The following is a 23,326-nucleotide window of genomic DNA, read 5'->3' as shown; positions in this document are numbered from 1 at the left end:
ACGTCAAAACGTTTAAGAATTGTGAAGCTTAAATTTAAGAATACAGTGGTAAATGTGGAGAGTAAAACAGATGTCAGGAAAGTGAAATAAAGAATGTCCACTATTTACTATCACTGTTAAGATTAAGAAATACAGAACGTGAGCCTTGGAATCTATGTTTTGTCTGTCTTGGCCTTTCTTTTTAATTTATAACTAGCGTAATGCTTTTGCATTTCAGTGTAAGCTAATAGAGACCCCACACATCTCTGTGCGTTAGACCATAAAAACAAGCAAGGTGGAGCCCATAGAAACATACATAGATTTTTACATTTTACTACTCAGTTCTCCCCATAAAAGTCCATAGGACTAAGTGCATGCTGCCTTTTAATGACATAAAATAGGCCAGAGTGGGTGCCACAGACTGGGAAGATGACTGTACTGGCAGATTAGAATATAACTAGCAAAGGGATATCCTAATGGTAACTTACTGGAATTCATTTCCTAATACGGGCTGGAGAAGTATATTTGGTTTGAGAAGCCTTGTGTGGGTAGGGTATGAATGATTTTAGGGCAGTCCTATAAAAAAGGGACAAGATTTAGGATTAATGGATGAAACCTGTCAAATAAAAAGAGTCAATATAAAGCCTCTGTTCTTATATTAAAAGACATATATATAAACATTCCTGGCACATAATAAGTCAAGTATGTAAAAATATACATACACATAAACAAATATATGGTAAAATGTTAATACTCATAGGAAGGATAGAGGTTTTTTTTTTTTTTTCCCCCCTAAGCATCTAAGAGAGTCTTAGCTTGGTGGAAAACACAAAATATATATGTAATAGGGCCTCTACCATATTAAATAGATCTTTTATTATTCCATTGAATTTACTTCAATTATGTTACCTAAACTTTCTTAGGATAAATGACAATACTGCAACCAAATATTTATAGCCTTTAACTTTGAAATATCATATAAATTGTGCAGAATCCCTTTCATAAACCGATGAAAGGCAAGCCAACATTGATCCTTAAGTGCCTAGTTAGCTTTCAGATTTCTTAGAGAGTTTATAGGAGCTTCCCTAATGGCTCAGGTAGAGTCTGCCTGCAATGCAGGAGAACGGGCTTACTGTTTTAAGTTATCCCAGGTTTATTAGAGACTTTAAAGTCACTCTACTACTTTAAGATCAACGTGGTACATTCTATAAGTCTCCTTGAAACATTTTTGTGAGATGCTGGTTGATGGCATCAAAAAGGGGGTAAGCATGTTTGTTCTTGCAGAGAGTAAAACGGATCAATATTAATGATAAGAAGCACTTTTTAACGACACATATGGACCACCAAGTTGAAGCCATGATCACCACTCACTATACTATATAGCCTCACTATCTGGAGACATTATCTTTTTACCCCTACTTCATCAATAAATTTGAACCCCAAGAATGATTAATAATGATTTATACTTAATTGAAAATCCTTTTTTGCTCTTTACTGGCAAAATGTATTTTATACCCTGAATAGATGTAATCAGCGCAATGAAGCTTTAACAGAAATTGCCTTTGTTAACTGCAGTCTTTGCCTTGTCATTGTATTTGTGAGGTGCCCCAAACTTGCATTTCATCCCTGCAAAAGACAAAACTCTGATTGTTGGTAGGTGGTTTTGACTGATGACATGCAGTTGAGTATTCCCATTGATAAAGTCCTATATTTTGTTTCTAGGAGTTAGTCAATTAAAAAGGAAAACAACATAGCTCAGCTGGTAAAGAATCCGCCTGCAATGCAGGAGCCCCTGGTTTGATTCCTGGGTCAGGAAGATCCGCTGGAGAAGGGATAGGCTACTCACTCCAGTGTTCTGGCCTAGAGAATTCCATGGACTGTATAGTCCATGGGGTCCCAAAGAGTTGGACATGACTGAGCGACCTTGACTTTCACTTTCAAGCTGTAATACTTTGCCAGATTGGTAATTAAACTATATTTCTTCTACTGAAAATCAGAAGATACTGTAGAGGTGGTTGTAAGCTGTAGAGGAAAGGGAAAAGGGTCAGCCAGACTTACATTTTGCTTTATGGTCTAATTTTTAAATTGAAGATATGATACTCCTTTTTAGTAAGTTGACTAATTGTGTTGATTTATATGAGCGAAGACTTTTTTGTGTTACATAGGAAGTAGGGAATAAGAGTGGGAGAAAGGAATAGATGATTTTTTTTTTTTCCTGGAGCAGGGGGAATGAGATTTACTGAAAGTAAAGTAAAAAGAATTGTCAAGAAATTTATCAATTTTCATTACAACATTTTCTGGATAGGTTAAGCCAGAAGCTCCTTTTTCTTTTTTTTCAATAAAATGGATTGTTTCTGCTTGGTCTTAGCTCTTGTTTTCTCTGTGTTCCTTAAATTCCCCTTACATGTTCAAGATACCCAACTCAAGCACATATACCAATAATCCTATGAAGGTAGAGTTGCATAAAATTAAAAAATTTTTTTTTTCCGTTGAAAAACCACCATCATCTCTCTGTTCTCAAAAGATTTCACAGAAAAAGATTTCATAGACACTCAGCTCTCAGGGAGGAGGAACGGTTTTCTACTTAAATTATAAGAATTTTGGGAATATATCTGCTGCATCATACTTGGTAGGAAATGCTACACTCAGTAGAGAAAGATTTTTGATTACATTGGTCATTTTTTTTTTTTGATGAAAAGCCCACAAAGAGTACTCTTAAGTTTTTAATTTTTCGTAAATGAATAAGTTATTATTCATAAAAATTATTTGTATTTTTATGCTACTTTTTTTAATTTGGTGATTTTCAATAGCAATAACTGATAGATTAAACCCAATAGTAATTTCTATACTTGAAGGAAATTTTGGATACTCTCTCATTGGGGGAAAAATAAAACAGAGTATATGTCATGTAATCAATACCTGGAATATGTGCTAACCCCATGTAACATGTTAGAAGCAATTACTTTTTGCTCAATAATGGTGTCATCTTGCCACTTTACAAGATATATTTGTAAAGTGTAAAGTCATTAAGGGCTCAAAATAGTGCTACTGAAGAGGGGAACAGGGCAAATAACATAAGTTAATTGAAAGCTTTTGTTGTCATGACATTTTGGGGGACAAATTAGAATTTTGATTTAGTTGGATAACCTTTTGATTCACTGTTCTCTGGTTGGTATCTGTTTATGTTTATTGTATATTATGGTCATTATTAATAACTCATAGACTTAGATAACATTGGGTGAAAGAAACTTCTTTATAGAAAATAAAGATCAAAGACAAATTTAGTTTTAGACACATGGCCAAGTCTCAGAATTCATATTAATGTAAATGGACTTAGGTTTCTGTTACATAGAGATTAGTAATGTCTTTCTAGCCCAGGCCAAACACAGAACACCTGCAAACATAGCTGATCATCTTAATAAATGCTCTTTGAAAATAGTAAGTAGATGACATTTTAGAGTTTACAAAGTATTGCTCACATTGTGTCCTCCCAATAACCATATGAAGTCAATAATATTTGCCCATTTTACAGATGGGAAACGTCAAGTTCAGAAAAGCGAAGGGATTTCCCCAGGATTACCTGACTTGAAGATATCAGAGAAATTTGAATTTAAGGCCCATACAGTGCTCTGTTATATATGGCCTTGATATTTTCCTTAAATCAAAATAATCATAAACTCTTGTTATGCAGATTATTTACTGTATTCTACTGAGTATAAAATCACTGATGATGATGAGTAGGCGACAGTGGGTCTAATTCTATCTATAGGCAATTATGGCTGAACTCTGACTTTCACCATGTTATTTCATTAGTTCTCAAGAGTCATTTAATGCAACCTATTTAGCTTCCATTAGTTCTGTTTTCTGATGACATTTGTAATTAGAATTCACTGATACTATTTTTCATGTTAATAGTTTCTTCCAGCTGCCTCTAATTTTTAACATAGGTAGCTAACAGAATACAAGTATAGAAAAACTCTATGGGTTTGCTACAGATCCAGATTCTAATGAGAATCCAGGGGAAAGGGAATCAAAGAAGCAGCGCTGTTTCTGAATTTTTCATTTCTCATGGCTCGGTTCTCATTTGTCATGGCTGGAACTCATTTTGTCTTAGTCTTCATAGCCTGATGCTTGTTTCTGATGCTGGTCTAATCCACACTTTAAATAACTATGTAAGTTCTCTTTTTGGTAAATGTCAAGGGAAGAGAAGATATTTCATGCACCTTCAGCATCCTAAAATCCTTGCCAGTTCTACAAATCTGACTCTGCATTATCCTTCCCCAGAAGGAGAGCATAATTTCATTATCTATGAATCATCACCTCTTAGACTGTAACATCATTGTCAGAGAGCCTAATAGAACCAGTGTTCAGCTGACTGAAAAGGGAGAGGGAGGGAGAGAGCACTGGGGCAAAGAACAGGTCATTGCCATGATCAACAGACTGAAGCATTCTAGAGCCGGAAGGGGAGGCCTCCCTTATTCCACAGCTCAGACACTCCTGCCTGGTAAATAACTGATCCTGGGTCTTTCAATATTGATATTGAAATTTGTTTTCCCCAACCTAAATTACATGATATTTTAGTATTCTGCCTATGTAAATACTCTCACCTAATGATATTCATCCAATGCCAATGATTTTAAATACTTGAAAGTATTTATCTATTTTTTGTTATGCTATTACTTGTTCTTCATCTTAGGACACTTATTTCTAGCCCTCAGTTCCAGTTCTGTGGCCTCTGGCCATTACTAAGTAAGTCAATATACAAAATGTAACTTTAAAATGTTACACTATAACTATGTTTCCAAGGGGGGAGGATTAAATAAAAGTAAAATCTGATTCATGGATCAAAAACTATATGTTGAAAACCACACTTACATAGGAATTTAGGATGAAAACTAATTGAATGTTTGAGTAGCTGTGGTTAGTCTAACCAGCCACTGGAGGTCACTGCTGCTCCACAGAAATGCAGTTTATTGCCTCTCTGTCTGGTTAGGTAGTTGGTTCACCAAATTAAGTTTAAAAAAAAGGTTTAAATTATTTGAAAAGATGTAATGTCAACATCTTTAGAAAATATAAACTAATTTAAAAGGAATATATCTTGGATAAGTATTGCTTAGAAGACTGTGACACTCGGAATATATTAACTCCATGCTGCGGTAGCACTATGTGTACTGGGGCCCATAAAAATTAGAAAAAAAAAACCCCATACTTTTCAAAGACTAAACTGTATTTCCTCTCTCTCTGGTAAAGCATGCAAAGACTGAATCCATTCTGCGTTGACGTGTCTCTGTTGTGTAGTTCAACAGGTCAGGCTGTTTATTTAACTGTTGTCTAGTTGGACACAATATAAATTTGGGACAGAAAATGAAATATCAACTAATATGCACTGAGTTTAAAATACTTATGAAAATAGATTTATGGTTTGCAGTCCAAAATTTGCCATGGGGTGGGTGTGAGGACAACAACATTTGAGCAGAACATTTACAAGTCAGCTTTGTTATATTTTTTGTGGTGAACTAGTAATTGTCTAACCTACAAAAATTATATGCTGAGAACTAGAAATGCTTCATTCCCAAAGAGAGGGAAATTTTTTTTTATAATTTCATGTCCTGAATCAAAATTACTTTTACAATCTAAGGAATTTTATTTTGGTTCTTATCTAGTGTTAAATTTATATATAGCTAAAGTTAGGCATTAAAAAATGACCAGCCTTCAAATTTTGGTTATTCATGTAACCTTAACACACCAGGTGGTTTTGAATTTTAGAAACACTTTTAAAACAACAAGCATATTTCATATATACTAGCAGTACCACAGCATTGAGAATTTTCAAAAATTTCAAAATATACCTTGCCTAAATTTATTTGGTACCCATGACAAACGAGGCAGAAGTTCAAGTCAAAGAATAGAAAGGGGCTTTTTCACTTTAACACTGCATTTAATTAATACAATCATCTTTAGTACAGGTAAAAATGAGGCTGACCAAAGAAAATTTCTTTTTTTTAGATGAAATATGTATTTACTGACATTTTATGAAAAATGTAAAATTACAACTTCAGTGAAAAACATCACAGTAGGCTCAGTCATCCAGTTCATAGTACTGGGAGGAATTATCTGCATTATTAATCAATTGGGAATCTGGGACTATTTGCAATTAATAAATGTATATCCAATAGTTATCCATGGACAAATATATTATAGCTATGATGCTTCTCTGAACTGGTATCTATTTAAGATTTAATCAAAATCAAAGTACCTTGAAAAATCTACTTTAGATGTTCCTTTTTCTTTATTGCTTATAAAAGTATGATTTTTATAATCTGGCTTCTTTGCAATTATATCTCATGGTGACTTGCCTAGATTTTTCCTCTCAGCATATGAAAAGCCTCCAAACTATATAAAAATGCTGGTAAAAATAGCCATTTAGTTTTTCTTTTTTTTTGCTGCAGCGATTCTGTTTTGAAAGAACAGGGGCATGGTTAAAGATATAAGGCTTGACAAGTCAAATTAAATGAAACAGGCTCAGTGTTGCAATTTGAGATTTTTGCTCCTATAATGGAATTGTTCATTTTAGAGAATGAAAAGCAGACTAAAGACATTTTTCTAAAATCTAAATGAACTGTAGTCAAAGTTACTTAAATACAGAAGCTGTGATATTTGTGCTGCAGTCAATAAACTTTCACCATCGACATAAAAACATGCATGCAGCTTGCATATGGCCAGCAGGGTCTGTACAGATTCATACTGATGAATGGAGTTCACAATACAGATGAACATGGGGAGACTGTAACATCAGCACTGTACCATCAACAACAGAGAAGCAAAGGACAACTGCCATGGGGTTGGTCTTTTTCCTTGTAAGATTTATTTTATCTTATTAAGGTGTTGTCAAAACTATCCTTTTCAATGGGTGGTGGAAATCGAGTCTTAAAATGTGTTCTCTATGCCTCTGAATGAAATGTCAGTCATCAGGGGACTGGCATGTGTGCAGGGCATATAGTGAAACACAGCAGGACAGCCTGACAAATCCCAAACAGAAGAACAGACAGAGCTCATGATTCTACTCCCCACATTAGGGTCCTAAAAGAGCTGGAGAGAGAAATTCTGGTAAGCTTCTAATCACATGCGTTTAGCAAGCTGCATTCCTGTTTGCAAGCCTCATCTCTGAAAACTTAAGGTGAGGATGTGTGGAAAAATCTGCCTCCTCAAATTTGCCTCTTGCCTATTTTATTTATTTATTTATTCATTCATTTCGGATATGTGGAGGCTAAAAGAAACTGACAGTGAAACCTCTACTGTGATTTTTACAGAGATGGATTTCAGAGACAAGGCTTCAAGTCTAAACTTTTGTGTTTTTACTGTCTCCTCACATTTTGCAGTCATTTACTTGCAACAATTTAACCCTTCCACAGTTTTCTTTAGGCTTGCTTTATTGTAATTCAAACACCTCTGAAAACTGCTTCTGGTGCTTCTTTAACAGAGCACCGTCTTTCAATAGTTTCCTGCAATTTTCTTTTTAAGCTAGGTGTTGTTTTAAGACTGCCCCTAAATGTTCCTATAATCAAGTCATCTCCTAGAATCAGTTTCAGCTCCAAGTACCTGGGATCATTCAGGTTTTCCTTGATTTACCAATGAACTGCAAACCTTCTAAAACTGTAAATTTGGTCCTACTAGGAGAATAACAGCAGATGTGAGGGATCACTTATGAAAGAAGTTTTATCTTAAAACAAGTGTGACATTAATGGAATCAATAAAAGGTTGTATACAATAGGCATTATATTAAACCAGAATTCAAGCTTCACATTGATTGTGGTATTTAAATTTCAATGGGTTAACTCTGTATGAAAGGAAAATGACCCGTATTATGAATGTACTAAAACAGACGGGGAAGGAAGGACTTTGCCAGCAGAGGGAGAGGGAGAAGGATGGGGAGAGGGGCACCACGTTCCCTTTATAGTCACCAGAGTTCAATAAAGCACCACTTATTTCCCAGCTTTTAAGAGCGCTTTTATCACAATGGTTCATACCTCACACTCCCTGGAGCCTGATTTGTTATAGGTGCAGGGTCCCGTCCCATTCAGCAGCATCTCGCTGGTCTCCGTGTTGGTGGGTTTATAATCTACGTAAAATTCCTGGGTGCTGGGAGTCATTTGCTTTAGGGACTGTCTTTTCTTTTTCCTGTGCCTTCTCATGAGGGAGCGCTGCTGCAGCTGCTTCATGCTGGCAGGATACCGCTTCCACGACACGTAGATAACAAGCAGGATGACAAGCACAGACAGGAAAAGGGCCACGCTCCCTGCGATGATTTTATGAAAAGAGATGTGCTCAGTGTCAGCATCAGTCTCTGGGCCAGGCTCCGTGGCTCCCACCGTGGGGGGCAGAGGGGGTTTGCTTTCATGCTTCGGCCTGGGGAGCTTGGGCTTAAACGTTGGCTTTGGGAGTGCCCTGGCCAGATCAAACCTCTCTGTGGTACTTTTGCCACAGATGCTGTAGTTCTTCACTGCATCAATCACATTTACTCCTTGCAGCTCTTTGGGACTGGCACAGATAATTGTATTCTCCCTCAGTCCTTTAAAACTTTTCAGCCAGTTTACCAGGGAACAAATATTTCTGCTGCATTCCCATATATTCCCGGCAAGACTGATGTCATTGAGGGATATCCAAGAATCCAAAATCTCTTGACCAATAAATGTGAGCTTGTTGGAATCCAGGTTGAGGCGCTGCAGATTTGGGACACACTGGAAAACGCTAGGTCCACTAAAAGCTTCGATCTCATTGCCTGATAAATCAAGCCTTTGTAATGAGCTCCAGGTCCAGGACATGGTCTGTCCTATGACACTGATTTTATTCCACTGCAAGTAAAGGTTCTGAAGGCTCACCAACCTTGGAAAAAGGGCCAGATTGAGCTTTGAAAATTGATTGTGCTCCAGGTGAAGTTCTTTGAGTCTGATCATACCAGCAAAGACATTCCTGGCTAAACTTCGGATTCGGTTGTACCCCAGGTCCAAAAGTTCCAGGTTGCGGCAGTCTTGGAATATTCGCACTGGGATGGTTCTCAGGGAGTTAGACCGTAAGTGTAAACTCAGCAGCTTTCGCAAACCCCGAAACTGTTCAGATCCCAGAGAATGCAGCTGATTGTAGGACAGATCCAAGTTCCGTAAATTTGTCACAGGTCTGAAGGTATTGTTGAGAAAATAGGAGATTCTGTTGGAACTCAGAATCAACTCTTTGAGTCTGCGTATTCCATTAAAAGCATTCTCATCAATATTGCTGATATGGTTATGGTCAAGGTATAGCCAGGTGAGCTGGTTGAGCCCTTTGAATTGATTATACTTAAGTTTTTGAAGGCTGTTATAGCGAAGGGACAAACCTAAGCAACCAGCAGATATACTTGAGGGTATCTCCTGTAATTTCTGAGATTCACAATATACCATTTTGCCTTCACACCTACAGCCCTTAGGGCATCCTCGTTCAGCAGAAGAAAGCATTGTCAGTAAGACAGTGGGGGCTATAACCAGTGCTACAGCTGATCCGCTCAGTAGCCTAATTACATTGAAACCTGGAAATAAAAACAACTTAGAAAAGTTATCCCCCCAAAAAAAGAATTAATTTATTTTTTAATCAAGCAAAAATAAGCATATATTTTCTTTTTTAGAAATTTAAATGTACAGAGCAATATTTAACAGCAAATATCATCTCCTTATAATTTAAAGAGAATTGTCTTTAGGCTTTTTTTTTTAATAGTTAAGCAAGGAAACATGTTCACTAAGCAGTTGAATTTATAGTCTTAGAGCAGAGCAAGGTAATCTCTACAATAATTAAGGCAGAATTAATACACAGACTAGTGGATTTTTTTTGTTTTTGTTTTTTTAAGAAGAAAAGAAGAAAAATGACAAAACATACCCATCCTTTGTATTGTTCAAAGGTCGTCCTTAGGTCTTTTGCTTTGGCTTAGGGGGCCACTTGCATGACAGCCCCTGTCAGCTGCACTGTAGTGAGTCAGGGCTCGCTGACACCCAGGAAGAAAAATTGGACCCCTTGGGAGATGGACCGATTTTGGAACATTATTCTTTGCCAGCCACGCAGAACACTCCAAGAACAAATAAATCCCAACACCGCATTCGCAGCAAAACATCAAAATCTTCCTAGGTAATAGGATCTTCATGGATATTACGTTTTTGCATCTTTACAGTTTTTTTTTTGGTGGGGGGAGGTGGTGTAAAAAAAAAAAAAAAAAACTGGCTTCTACAATTTCTTCTTATCAGAAAGCAAGATGTATTCCTTCAGGCAACATGAGGCTACCTGAGCTGCCACATCTGTATTCCATAGCCCAGCATTTCTGGTGGCGAGCACCCAGTTCAGCCACAGAGCTGCGTTGGAGCCCAGAAGGCAGGAGAGCCCCGTATCGCGCACACGCTCAGCTCACTTCTGCAGACTGTCATTCTGAAAGCTGCTCAGACTGTTGCTTTGGTTTCAGTGAATGCAGTCTTATGTAAAGCTGCCCCCAGTGGTGAAGAACATTATGGGCATGTGCAGAAATGTCTCTCTTTTATCTTGCAAATGAGCAGGCTCTCTGCTGGAAAATGAATGATTCTTTTGGGTGGCTCAATAGGAACTGAATGGTCACCGTAATCAATAACTAGCAACATTTTCTGTAATTTCCAAGTCTTGTTTTACAATTTGGCAACGTCTTTATTGTCTGCATCCACTTAATCGCTAAACATGTGCTGCCCAGAGTTTTTCTGGAGCTTGACATGAAGTTCACAGACCGAATGTCAATTTTTCTTAACCTCAACGTAGGCTTAGAACTGAAATTTATAAAATGAATTATTGAGCTTTTCACAGAGAAGCATTAACTGCCTGCCCATTTGACCTCTTGGAGTCACAATGATTATATTATACAAGATGTCTCAGGATGCTAGCTCACATACATTTTGAAACAGAGAGGATAACTAATGACATATAAAGTAATGTGTCCAATAACCTTTCTGGTTTTCCCACAAAAGACATAATTGATTTAATTGTTTATGACTTGGTTTGTTGTTTTTGTTGCTGTCATTTTATCTTTTTTTTTAGTTAGAAGAGAAATAAGCCATGTTTAGTGTGAGTACAAGAATCAAGAGAGCATTTGGTTCAGTTTGTTGATGCTGCTGGTATTTATTACACTAATATTTATTGAGCCATTTCTAAGATAGCGTTTCAATGGGCTATCTTATTCTATCTGTAAACAATATCATGCTGTAGATTCCATTATACCCTTCATTTTAAAGATGAGGAGACTGAGTCTGGGAAAGGTACCTTGCTCAAGGTCATATGGTAAGTGGGAGGATTGAGATTCAGAGCCATATCTCTCTTATTCTTGAACCTCTAACCACTAGATGATCCTGTTTGAACAGCATTGTTATCTTCACTTTAAAATGGTCAAATGAAAATTAGCCTGATGAAGTCATTTTGGCAAAGTAGCTGTAATAAAATAAAATTCTTGATTTCTAGAACAGGTTTGCATAAACTTCTTTTATATGCATCTTCTAATAAGTATTCTAAAAACTAAAGAGGAAAGGCTTAGTCTAGTGATTAAGAGGATGAATTTTTGCACCTAGGTTCAAATCCTGACTATATTTTATCAGCTCTATAAGACTGACTATGTTTATCATCTTCTCTATGCATTAGTTTTGTCTTCTACAAAATGGGTATCATAACAAAATTCCATTTAATAGAGAGTTTGAGAATTCAGTCATCTCCATATCTGTAGAATATGAAGATGACATAATCTTAGACTAGTATGTGACACTTAATAAGCCTGTGTTAACTGTTATTTGAATAATATCAACTTTTCTATACCTGCTGATATTGCATGTTATTTAGTATTTAATAGTGACTGTGGTGACTGTCATTAACTCACAAAGAACTATCTCACTGAATATTTTTTATATTGTTTATAATTGGTTTCTGAGATGCTCTCAGTCTTGCCTTCTTTGATGAGAAGTGTTCGTAAATCACCATCATCTCAACTGTATCTTTAAAATGAATATTTAAGGTAGACTGTAACTCATAATTAATGTTTGATTTTCTTCAACAGAGCAGAATATGGTAACATCTGCCCCACAGAGAAAACCATTTTGTTTAAAAAAAAAAAAAAGGTAATTTAATTTTTCTTTTTAAGTTTTCCTTGCTAGTCTTTGTCAGGTGAATTGACTGGAAAATCATGGAAAGCTTTCATATTTTCAAAGGGAGAGGCTCGGTAACAGTTATGATAAATAAAAGGGGCCCCCTGGGTACAGTCAGATTTCTCATATAAGGTGCCATTAATAGGACAGTACGTGCAGGCTGAGTCACTTCAGTGGTGTTTGACTCTTTGTTACTCTATGGACTGTAGCCTGCCAGGATCCTCTGTCCACAGGATTCTCCAGGAGTGAGTTGCCATACCTTCCTCCAGGGCATCTTCCTGACCAAGAGATTGAATGTGTGTCTCTTACGTCTCCTGCATTGGCAAGCAGATTCTTTACCACTGGTGCCACTTGGGAAGTGTTTCCTCCCAAATTATTATACTATGAATTTACATAAAGCCTCCAAAGAGCTTGTTAAAAAGGTAAATTTCCCAATCCCTCCCCCAAGATTTTGATTCAAGGAGACAGAAGAGGCTCCATTTATCAGCAGACTCTGATGGACAGCTAGGTTTAAGAAACACACTGTAAAGGGATAAATAAAAATAATAAATTTTCTCCTAGTAGGAAGAGAGGACATATAAAACTATGATATTGTGATATAAGTTCTGTGAGGACAGAAATAAAGTTTTATCTGCTTTGGTTTTCCTAAAAACTGCTGCAGCACTTGGCACATTTTAGATGCTCAATAAATATTTACTGAACAGACGCATTTTTATGAGGGTCAGAAGTACATTTGATGTAGGATAAACTGGTTATGTAATGCTAGTCTTGTATACATAGGATTGATCTCTGCAAAATTCCTCTGCCAGTGAGATTGGGTACAATTTTGGAGAAAGTGTTCTTTAAAAATGTGTGTGAAAAGGCAAGAAATTGGGAAGTGGAAATACTCAGATGGTCAGCATGTGATCTTCACTTTCTATGTAGACATCTCTTGTCTTTATAGTTAAACTGTACGGTTTTTGAGAATAGTAAATATAGGTTTGAATATTCCCTTTGGCATTTTACACCTTTTATCATCTAATATCCCAAATAGGGTGTGACAATTTGTATCTATTAAAAAAGACTAAAGAGAATACTATTTATAACTCCTTTATCATCCCTGTTGCTTGAAGGGCTCAGATTTTTCTCTTCACCATCCCTGCTTCTCTTTGGGAAGTAATCATTGCCATATCTGTTTTCCCAACAGCTGCAGAAGGCTGCTCTCGGGTGAATGGAGGCCCCAACAACTTTATGTTTTTATTCTTCTTTCATTCTATGACAGAAGCACAGTTGAGCCCACTGAGAATGTAGTTTGCTTACTTTGCTTTTCCTGGGATAAATCTTGGATTAATATGGTGAATAACATTTGCTGTGTGTTACACACCGTGCCATTAGCAGACATTTTTCTGGTATCTTGGTTTCTGATCTTGCTTTGCTCCATAGTTCTGACTTTACAGTCACCTTTTGGGTCTCAAAGTTGATTTTTTCTCTTAATGCTGACTATTGATCTCTTCTTCAACAGCAATCAGTAGCCATTCTTGGACTGGGTCTAACTCCAGGTTCTCTGGTTGCCTCCTACTTTCCCACTAATCCTTAAGCCAGTATTACCACCAGGTCGATCCTGGTTCATGGTAATGAAATGCTTGAAGAGGGAAGACCATTCATGAGACTGGTAGAGAAATCAAAAAATAAAGTAGTGCAATGCTAACCCAGACTAAAAACTTGAGGCTACAGAAATCACTCCAAAGACATAGTCTCTCAAAAGAAAAATAAAACCTTATATTCAAAAAGATTTTAGTAATTTGCTGGTTATTTTTTAAAGTTTATTCTCCTTCTACTTGTTGACTACTGCAAGATGATCATTTCTTATTTGCCTTTCAAAATAAGCAAAATTATACTACATTATGTATTTAGCAAATTCATTTGCATTTAAAACCATGTACAGAGCAAACTATAAACTACCTGACAAATTAAATTTCCCCAATGAATCTAGGGCCTTAATGATTTATATACTTATGGAATATAGTGTCATGTATCTAAAGACTTTTTTATTTCACTTATAGTACTTCAAAAAGCTTAACATATTTTGTTTAAATTGGGCAAATAAATCCAATCTCAGTTATATAATGCCAGATTTCAGTCTAATATGAAACTGAATTGCCAAATATAAACTTAGAAAATCAATTTAAAGTGGATATTGTGCTTGTGCTGCTATGCTCAGTCATGTCTGACTCTTTGCAACCCCATGGACTGTAGCCCACCAGGCTCCTCTATCCATGAAATTTTCTCAGGCAAGAATACTGCAGTTGGTTGCTATTTTATCCCCCAGGAGATCTTTTCAACCCAGGGATCAGACCCATGTCTCTTGTGTCTTCTGCATTGGTAGTTTGGCATACCTGAGAAGCCCAAAGTGTATATACTGATGTCTTAACAATGGATTGGTCTCAGAGATTACATTTATTTAACAGTTTGGGTAACCACTATGTCCTAGACACTGTTCCAGACACTTAGAGTACATTAGTATACAAAGCAGATATCTAAGCTTACATTCTGAAGGAGTAAGATGAACAATAAAAATAAAATAAATAATAAAAGTAGTATATTACTGAGCTTCCCTGGTAGCTCAGTGGTAAAGAATCTACCTGCCAATGCAGGAGATACATGTTCAATCCCTGGGTTGGGAAGATCCCCTGGAGAAGGAAATGGCAATGCACTCCAGTATTCTTGCCTGGAAAATCCCAAGGACAGAGGAGGCTGGTGGGTTATAGTTCATGGGGTCTCAAAGAGTTGGACATGGTTTAGTGGCTAAACAACAACAATTATAGAAAAAAGAAAAGTAAAAAAGACAGTGAAGATTAGAAGTGGAAGGGGTGAGGTGGATTTTAGGTAAAATAGGATGGTTAGGCCCACTAAGAAAGTGGCTTGAGTAAGCCTTGAAGAAGATGAGGTTTTTAACCTTATATATATATATGGGGAGTGGCCAGTGCAAAGGCACTCAGGTGGGAGCAGCTAGTGTGTTCAATGAATAGCAGAGGCTAATCAGTCTGGAGTGTAGAGACATGGGAGAAAGTAACTAGAGATGAAGTCAGAGAGGAAACAGACTGTAAGGGACGAGAGTAAGAGCAGGGAAGCCAGCAGGGAGGATATTATACCAATCAGGCGACAGACAATGGGGACTTGGACCAGGATGGTATTGTTACAGAGGGTGAGTGTGGTGTCTGGCTGCTTGCAGCCCAAAAGCCTATAAAGAGGCCAGATTGGTGGAAAGGAAATTTGCTTTATTTCAGATGCTGGCAACTGGATGGGAGAGTGGTGGACATCTGTCCAAAGGCCAACTCCCCCAACACATGCACAGTGACAAGCAAGGGGTGAGACCTTTTACAGGTGGATGAGGGGGAGCTACATGCAGAAACAGCACAGTTATCTCTAACAGTCATCTTCAGATTGGTCATCACTCGTCTGACCAGCATCATTTTGGTTGTTTTTGGTTCAGTAATCTTCAGTTCCGGGGTCCATTTGTTCCCATTTCTTTGCGGCCAGTTCTTGGAATTGTGACAGCTCATGTCCTGGGTACAGTCTGGTCATCTTGTAGTTAACTTCTCTCCCTGGTGTTCTAGTATCTATCTGTAAGATAGCTCACAGGATATGGCTTAGAATATTATCTATAGCCTTCGAGAAAGAACTAAAGTCCTCGACCATGCTTAATGACTACATTATTATTATTTAGTCTCCTTTGACTGTTTTTCTTTGTATTTGCATTTCTCACTTCTCTGATTAATTCTTTGACTAAAGTTTTCCACAGATAAAAGGCAGGCAGAGGGCATAGTAGCGGGGCAGGGACAATAGGATCCTGCTCTGATTCAGTATCAATGAAAGTGGTGAGGATTGGTTAGATTCTAGACTTGTGTTTAGGTAAAACCAATGGAGATTTCTAATGGATTAGAAATTGAAGTATGGAATAAATACAGAAATTAAAGATGCCTTTAGTTTTATGGGCTGAGCAATTGGAGGGATGGTAAAGCCATCAACTGCTTCTATAGGTCAAGTTTGGGGAATAACATCAAGGGTTCAGCTCATTTGAATTATGTTCGAATTTGGCCCTGATTTTTTGTCAGACTTTAATTTTTGCAGCATGTTCTTGATATTAGGCCTCAAAACACCATGATGTATTTTACAATATTTTATAAAATGATTAGCAAAATTAGGCACTAAACAATAGCAACATGGATTTCTATTTAGATGTCCTAGACAGTGGCAACATCTTTGCAAATGGTATTGGAGGGCATGGAACCAAAAGCTTTGATGAAAATTAAAAATTATATAAAGACCAGATATGATAACATTTGGACTTAAAGTTTTAGAAAATAAATTTGGTGAATCTGAAAGGTTTTTCTAAAATAATTTAGAGAATGACATATGCTTTTTATTGCATATGCCAGTTGACATTTGGAATTTGAAATTGATTCTGGCCAGTCTTCTTAGGGTCTCAGTTTGCTTGTCTACAAAATAGTACTCACAAAACCTGTGCTATGAATCTCTAAAGTTTTTATTTAGGATCAAGTTACATATTTACATGTAAATACATTGTAGACTATAAAGTGCTATAAAATATTTCTGAAATCTGAGTACCCATGAGAAAATTAATTTTTCTTTGAGTTTCATCTAGGTTCTCTGTTCATCAGCATACAGTGGAACAAACATGTGTCTAGGGTCACTAAGATGACCAAGGGCTTTCCAGGTGGTGCTAGTGGTATAGAACTCACCTGCCAATGTGGGAGACATAAGAGACATGGGTTCAATCCCTGGATGGGGAAGATCCCCTAGAGGAGGGCACGGCAACCCATTCCAGTATTCTTGCCTGGAAAATCCCCATGGACAGAGGAGCCTGGAGGGCTACAGCCCATATAGTCACCAAGAATCGGACATGACTAAAGCAACTTGGCACACGCGTAACATGACCAAGGGCTGAGTCAGAATTTACCAGTATTATAAAATTTCATCAGTATTCCCTTTCTACTATGATTTTTAATACCATATCCATTTAATATACAGCATACATCATTGACATTCTGTGTTCTAACTCATAAAGTGCTTTCACCAATAAGTGCATCTAATCTAGATGTTTCAAAGAGCTTCATATTTTTGACTTGGTCACTGTATCATGTAATAAGATGGTTAAAATGCTAACATAGATCCTTCCAACTATGAAAATTTTATTTTCTTCATTTCTAGTTGGTAGAATACTTATATGCATTTGTACACTTATGACTATATTCTTCTCATCCATCGAGGTATTAACATGTCTCTGAAGTATCCTTGGTTTCCATCTGCTTGCTTCAAGGGCTCCATTAAAAACCGTGTCTGGTCATATATGGTGATGAGTGGATATCTCTGACTTAGATAAATGGATGAAGAAATTTCCAGGTCTGACCATTAAAATAGTTTCTCAGTGTTTTTTGGAAAGAGGCAAATCAAGTGAATAAGACCTACAAGAGTATATAACACATCTGTCTATTCTTCACTTACAGATACATTTATGCTACAGCATCAATCCATACTCTCAGGTTTTATTGCATTACTTACTGTTAGTTTGAACAGAAGTAGTGCTAAAGATAAAACCGAGGATAGAGACAAATAACAAATTCTTAGAGTGCAGCAATTATTGGTTAACTTCTGAAGATGAAAGGCTACATGTGTATATTAGTCCCTCAGCCATGTTCGACTCTTTGTGACCTCATGGACTGCAGCCGCCAGGGTCCTCTGTCTATGGTATTCTCTAGGCAAGAACACTGGAGTGGGTAGCCATTCCCTTCTTCTGGGGATCTTTCCAACCCAGGAATCGAACCCTGGTCTCCTCCATTGCAGGCAGATTCTTTACCATCTGAGCCATCAGGGAAGAATTCTGAAGATAAAAAGACTACATGAATTTAAGGATACAATTGTTACTATTTTTTAGTGATATTTCAAAACATACACAATATAGAGAGCATAGTATAATAAACATTAACAGTTATCAATATTTTATTAATGTTACATCTATCCCCATCTCCCTTCATACATACCCACACGTTCACACTGTTCTGTTTTTCTTTCTGGAGTGTTTTAAAAAGCAAAGCTCAGAAATCATGTCATTTTACATATGTATATATATATATTTCAGTATGTAATTCTAACCAGTAAAGATTTTTAATTTAACCATCTAGTATTACTATACCTAACATATTTAACAGTAACTTCTTAAAGTTGGTTTGTGGTCAAGACCTAAGTAAAGCTCAAGTACTGCATTTTGTTTTCATGTTTCTTAAGTTGCTTTAATTTTTTAATGTCATAGATTTATTAGGAGGTACCAGGTCATTTGGACTGTGGCTTGTTCCATGTTTTATATTCAATTGATTGCTTTCCCTATGTCATTAAACTTGTAAGGAGTAAGTTTTAATGACATACATGTTGAGCAAGAGTCCACTCAACTAATTTAAGCAGGACATCCAGCCCCAAGGTGATACTTGGGATATTTATTCACTCTTGTTAGCAAATTTAACACTTAGGAATATATGAGGTTTAGAACTTGAAGGCAAATATGTATTTCTATTTTGTGGGAATTCAATAATTGATAAAATCACAAATTTGATGAAAATTAATATTAAGGTATCATGAGTTTGAGTTGGTTTACCATTCATATTTACTAATATTTCTGTCCTCAACTTTTTACTGTAGTTGCCTTTTTGTTGATAGTTATGAAAAACAGATATTTGATCTTGTTCCTTGTTAAATAAAGCTGCTAATTTGTGCATTAATATTGGGATAGTCTTCTAAAGGAGGCTCAAAAAGTTACTTTCAAGAGAGCAGTCACCAAATTCAATTATAGTCATTTTTATTGAGAGAAATCAGTTTTCTAGCTTTTCATTTGGAACAAATTCCATGAAGGAACATGTGGCACCAGAGCTACAGTGTAAAATTTATGTCATATATATATTCCCAAACTTCTTATAATTTCTCACAATAAAGCAAAGATGTTTTAGAGTAACTATAAAAGTCTCTGAACCAAATTTTCACCTTAATACTTGATGCTCTACTTTGCATGCATTTATGGCTGTGCTTTGAATATCAAGTCAGTACTGTTTAAAGGATACAATAATAAACGTTTTGCTATGTTTGTGTTTGCTTTAGGTATATTCTGATGTATACTTTTTTTTTTTTTTAAGAAAATGTTCTGTCTTCGTCCATGTGGGCTACTCTAACAGAAAATGATAGATTGGTGGCTTATAAACAACAGAAATTTATTTCTCACGGTTCTGGAGGCTGGGAACTCTATGATCAAGAGGTGTTCAGATTCCATGTCTGGTGAGGGCCTGTCTCCTGGTCCACAGATTGCCATCTTCTCTCTGAAACTTCACATAGCTTAAGTGGCAAGGGCTCTTATGGACCTCTTTTAAAGGGGCACTAATCCCATTCAGAGCTTCCCAGGTGGCTCAGTGGTAAAGAATTCGCCTGCTAATGCAGGAGCCTCAGGAGTTGTAGTTTTGATCCTTGGGTCAGAAAGATACCTTGGAAAAGGAAATGGCAGCTTACTCCAGTATTCTTACCCAGGAAATCCCATGGACAGAGAAGCCTGGAGGGCTGCAGTCCTTGGGGTCACAAGAGTCAAACAGGACTGAGCACGCAAGCAGGAATCCCATTCACTTAACCACCTCCCAAAGGCTCCACCTCCAAATACCATCACTTTGGGGATTAGGTTTCAACTTGTGATTTGGTGGAGGTGGAACACAAACATACATTTTGTACAATAGTGGATTTTCTATTGTACTTTTAAAGGATTATGTATAATATTTTCAACAGTTACACTAGTATATTTTAAAATTTGCCTTCCTGACAAATATATCAGCATTAAGAATTAAATCCCCAAGCCACCAGGTAGAGAAAGATAATAGAAATCTAGATTTGGATAAAAAAAGCATATATTTCATTGGTTCTATTTTTGTTTCCGAAACAATGTCTAATTAAACAAAAATTTGCTGGAGACCTAAGAGATTTTAAACATCTGATAGAAAAGAAATTCTGCAAAAAAAAAAACAAAAAAAACAAAAACAAAAAAAGAAAGAAATTCTGTGTAAGTTGACAGTGTAGTAGCAGAGAATAGGAGCTGTGGGTCTTTATATTACACGAATATATTACAGTCTATTTGGGGACTCTCTTGAACTAGGCTCGAGAACCCTTCTCTGTACTGTAAATGCTTCATCCTGATTGAAATGCACTTCCCTTAAGAGTGTGGGGAATGCTTAGGAATCTCCTGTGGCTTGCAGCAGAGCCCCCATGTGGCAAACTTGTGATTTAGGCAGAGGCTGACTGAGTCCCTGGAAGCAAATGCCATGCTTCTCACATAAAAATAACATTTCTTTATCTGGTGCTGAGGATGCAAGAGTGAGTAAGACCAAGCAATCATTTACCATCAGAGGACTTGCATTTTAGTTGATGAGATAGTACAATAGAAACATTATAGACACACATTGCAATGTCAGCTGGGCTTCCCAGGTGGCAGTAGTAACGAACCCGCCTGTCAATGCAGGAGACATAAGAGACTTGAGTTCGATCCCTGGATGGGGAAGATCCCCTGGAGTAGGTCATGACAACCTGCTCCAGTGTTCTTGGCTGGAGAAACCCATGGACAGGGGAGCCTCGCAGGCTACTGTCCATAAGGTCGTTGAGTCAGATATGACTGAAGTGACTTAGCATGCACACACACACACACACACACACAGAAGGCAACTCAGGTGACTCTATGTCCCCTCAGATGTAATCTCCCTTTGAGATTTTCACTGATTACCGTCAACACCTTTTCAGTGTTGCCGCTCCTCCTTGGACACTTTAGCCCGAGTAGACATAGTCCCTTTTTGGAACAGGTGGCACAGGTGAAAGGTTAGATAAGTTTTAAGAGTTTTTTTTTTTTAATTAAGAAATTTAGGAGGTAACACAATGGGAACAGCCATAGCAACATGACTCATACAGGGAGACTTACACAGCTGTGGCTTTCTGAGAGCCAGTTTTCTGATGGGGGGTTGGTGTCAGGAATATTTGCTCCAACAGATGTGACCCCACCCAGTCAAAGCCCACTCAGGCCTCATCAGTCATATCTCATTTTTACACAATAAGTCCACTGTTCAAACAGGAGTTTCACACACGCAAGAAAAAGAGAAGCCTTTCCCCCAAGTACCTCCTTGCCTCTCCCTCAGTGATTTTCTTTCATCTCCAATACTTGGTCCTCAGGTACCTATGGTGACCCAATTCTTTCATATATTTTTTCCACTTATTGATGAATGAATTATATGGTAGTAGCTGATAAGGCTTATAGTATTAGCCTTCTCAGTATTTGCTGTGCTGTGCTTAGTCGCTCAGTCGTGTCCAATTCTTTGTGACTTCCTGGACTGCAGCCCACCAGGCTCCTCTGTCCATGGGGATTCTCCAGGCACGAACTGGAGTGGGTTTCCATGCCCTCCATCAGGGAATCTTCCCAACCCAGGAATCAAACCCAGATCTCCCACATTTGCAGGCAGATTATTTACCATCTCATCCACCAGGGAAGCCCAAGAGTACTGAAATGTGTAGCCTGTCCTTTTCCAGGGGATCTTGCCGAAGGAGGAGTCAAACCGGGGTCTCTTGCATTGTGGGTGGATTCTTTATCAGCTGAGCTACCAGGGAAGCCCAGCCTTCCCAGTATACTTGAAATTTAATAGGTAGCTCTGAGAAATGGAACATATTAAAGTATCAGAGAACTGAATTTTATGTACATAGTTTGAAAAGCAAATATAAGAAGAGATTTGTATTAGAAGTACCCATACTTGCTTTTCTTTCTCAGCTTCTTCACCAATTCCTTTTTTATATTCAGTCACTTTATTTTAGCTATCATTTCCTTCTCATAGTATTTCTGAATTTTGTTGAGATTTCCATTTCTCGCTACTGTAACTGAAGATGCAGTATCATCTTCTCTCTTACTTTCTTAGTTCCTGTGTTAACCTAGTGTTCAATAAATGGACACTGTTTAACTTAGGATGACTAGGTAAGCAATGCCACTGTTGAATTAAGTGGTATACTCGGTTGTGCTTCCATTCTCTTTCAACTTCTTATTTTTCTTAAAGTTAAGAATTGTCTCTATTCTCTCTCCATTGAGACCCCCTAATTTGCTTAGTTTTGTCTGTTCCTAGAATTAGTTGTTTTTCCCAGTAGTTGAAAAGATTTGTCGAGTGCTTAGTTTTTCCAAATACCCATTTCAGATAATCCCTCTCCTCCGCAGCACTCCATTTTTCTCTTCCCCAGTATCTAGTCATAGCTGTTAACCCACCCCCCTCTTCACCATTCTCCAACTGTGATATCCCCGTTCTTGGATCCTATGTATTCCTTGTCTCATTTTATTGAAACATATCCACTAGTAGATTCCTAAGAGGGAGCATGTGAAAAAAAAATCAAGTCTGAAATTTTTAAAAATTTATCTTTACTGATTAATAGGTTGGCTGCATACATAATTCATGTACATAATATTTATAATTGGAAACCACTTTCTCAGAATCTTTAAACCATTGCTCCACTGTCTTCTCACACCCACTCCTGCTGCTGAGAATCAGATGTTATTCAGATTCCCACTCCTTTGTGTATAGTCTATTGTTTACTCTGGAAGCTTTTATGGAACATTATTTTCCTTGCTATTTGAAAATTAACTAAGAATATATCTTTGGTCCTTTTTGCATCCATCGTACTGCTATTCAGTGGGTCTATAAATCTGGAGACTTGTGTCCTTCAGGGCTGTAAAATTATGTCTTCTTTTTAAACTACCTCTCTACCCATTTTCTCTGTTCTCTGTTTTTCTCTCTCTCTGGAACTTTTATTGTGCAGATTTTGAACTTCTTGGATTGATACTTTGGTTTTTCTTTCCTATTTCCCATCTCTTTATCTCTTTGTCTTTGTTTCATGTGATTTCTTCAGCTTTATGTTACAGTATTTAATGTATGAGTTTATTAAAAATTTAGATTAGGTGTCAGCAAACGATGGCAGAATTAAATCCAGCAGTGATGCTACTGGGTCAGGGGTGTAAATAAAGTTCAGTTTCTGTAAATAAACACATTCATGTTCATTCATTTATAGATTGTCTATGGATGCTTTCACCCTGAAACGACAGAGTTTAGAGACTGTTAGGTCCTGAAAGCTTACAATAT

The 23,326-nt window shown here is 37.2% G+C and overlaps 2 protein-coding genes across 7 annotated transcripts in view; one reads left to right on the top strand and one right to left on the bottom strand.

Moving 5' to 3' along the window:
- The window catches only part of LRRTM3 (leucine rich repeat transmembrane neuronal 3), a 216,795-nt gene extending 201,834 nt beyond the window's left edge, over positions 1-14,961 (bottom strand). Inside the window, 3 exon segments of one of the 2 annotated variants that reach the window (NM_001103283.1) lie at positions 468-555; positions 8,007-9,538; positions 9,883-10,063. In NM_001103283.1, coding sequence (NP_001096753.1) covers positions 481-555; positions 8,007-9,538; positions 9,883-9,886 — 1,611 coding nt within the window. In that variant the 5' untranslated portion in view covers positions 9,887-10,063 and the 3' untranslated portion in view covers positions 468-480. 2 annotated transcript variants of the gene reach the window in all.
- Positions 1-23,326, top strand: part of CTNNA3 (catenin alpha 3) — a 1,905,103-nt gene that overhangs the window by 804,349 nt on the left and 1,077,428 nt on the right. The window contains exon 1 of one of the 5 annotated variants that reach the window (XM_059882615.1): positions 4,234-4,483. The gene's annotated coding sequence lies outside the window, so the exon portion shown is untranslated. 5 annotated transcript variants of the gene reach the window in all.

Source organism: Bos taurus, chromosome 28, assembly GCF_002263795.3.
Source record: "Bos taurus isolate L1 Dominette 01449 registration number 42190680 breed Hereford chromosome 28, ARS-UCD2.0, whole genome shotgun sequence".
NCBI lineage: Eukaryota > Metazoa > Chordata > Mammalia > Artiodactyla > Bovidae > Bos > Bos taurus.
The sequence above is the reverse complement of the archived record's forward strand: the minus strand, read 5'-3'. Positions and strand labels throughout refer to the sequence as shown.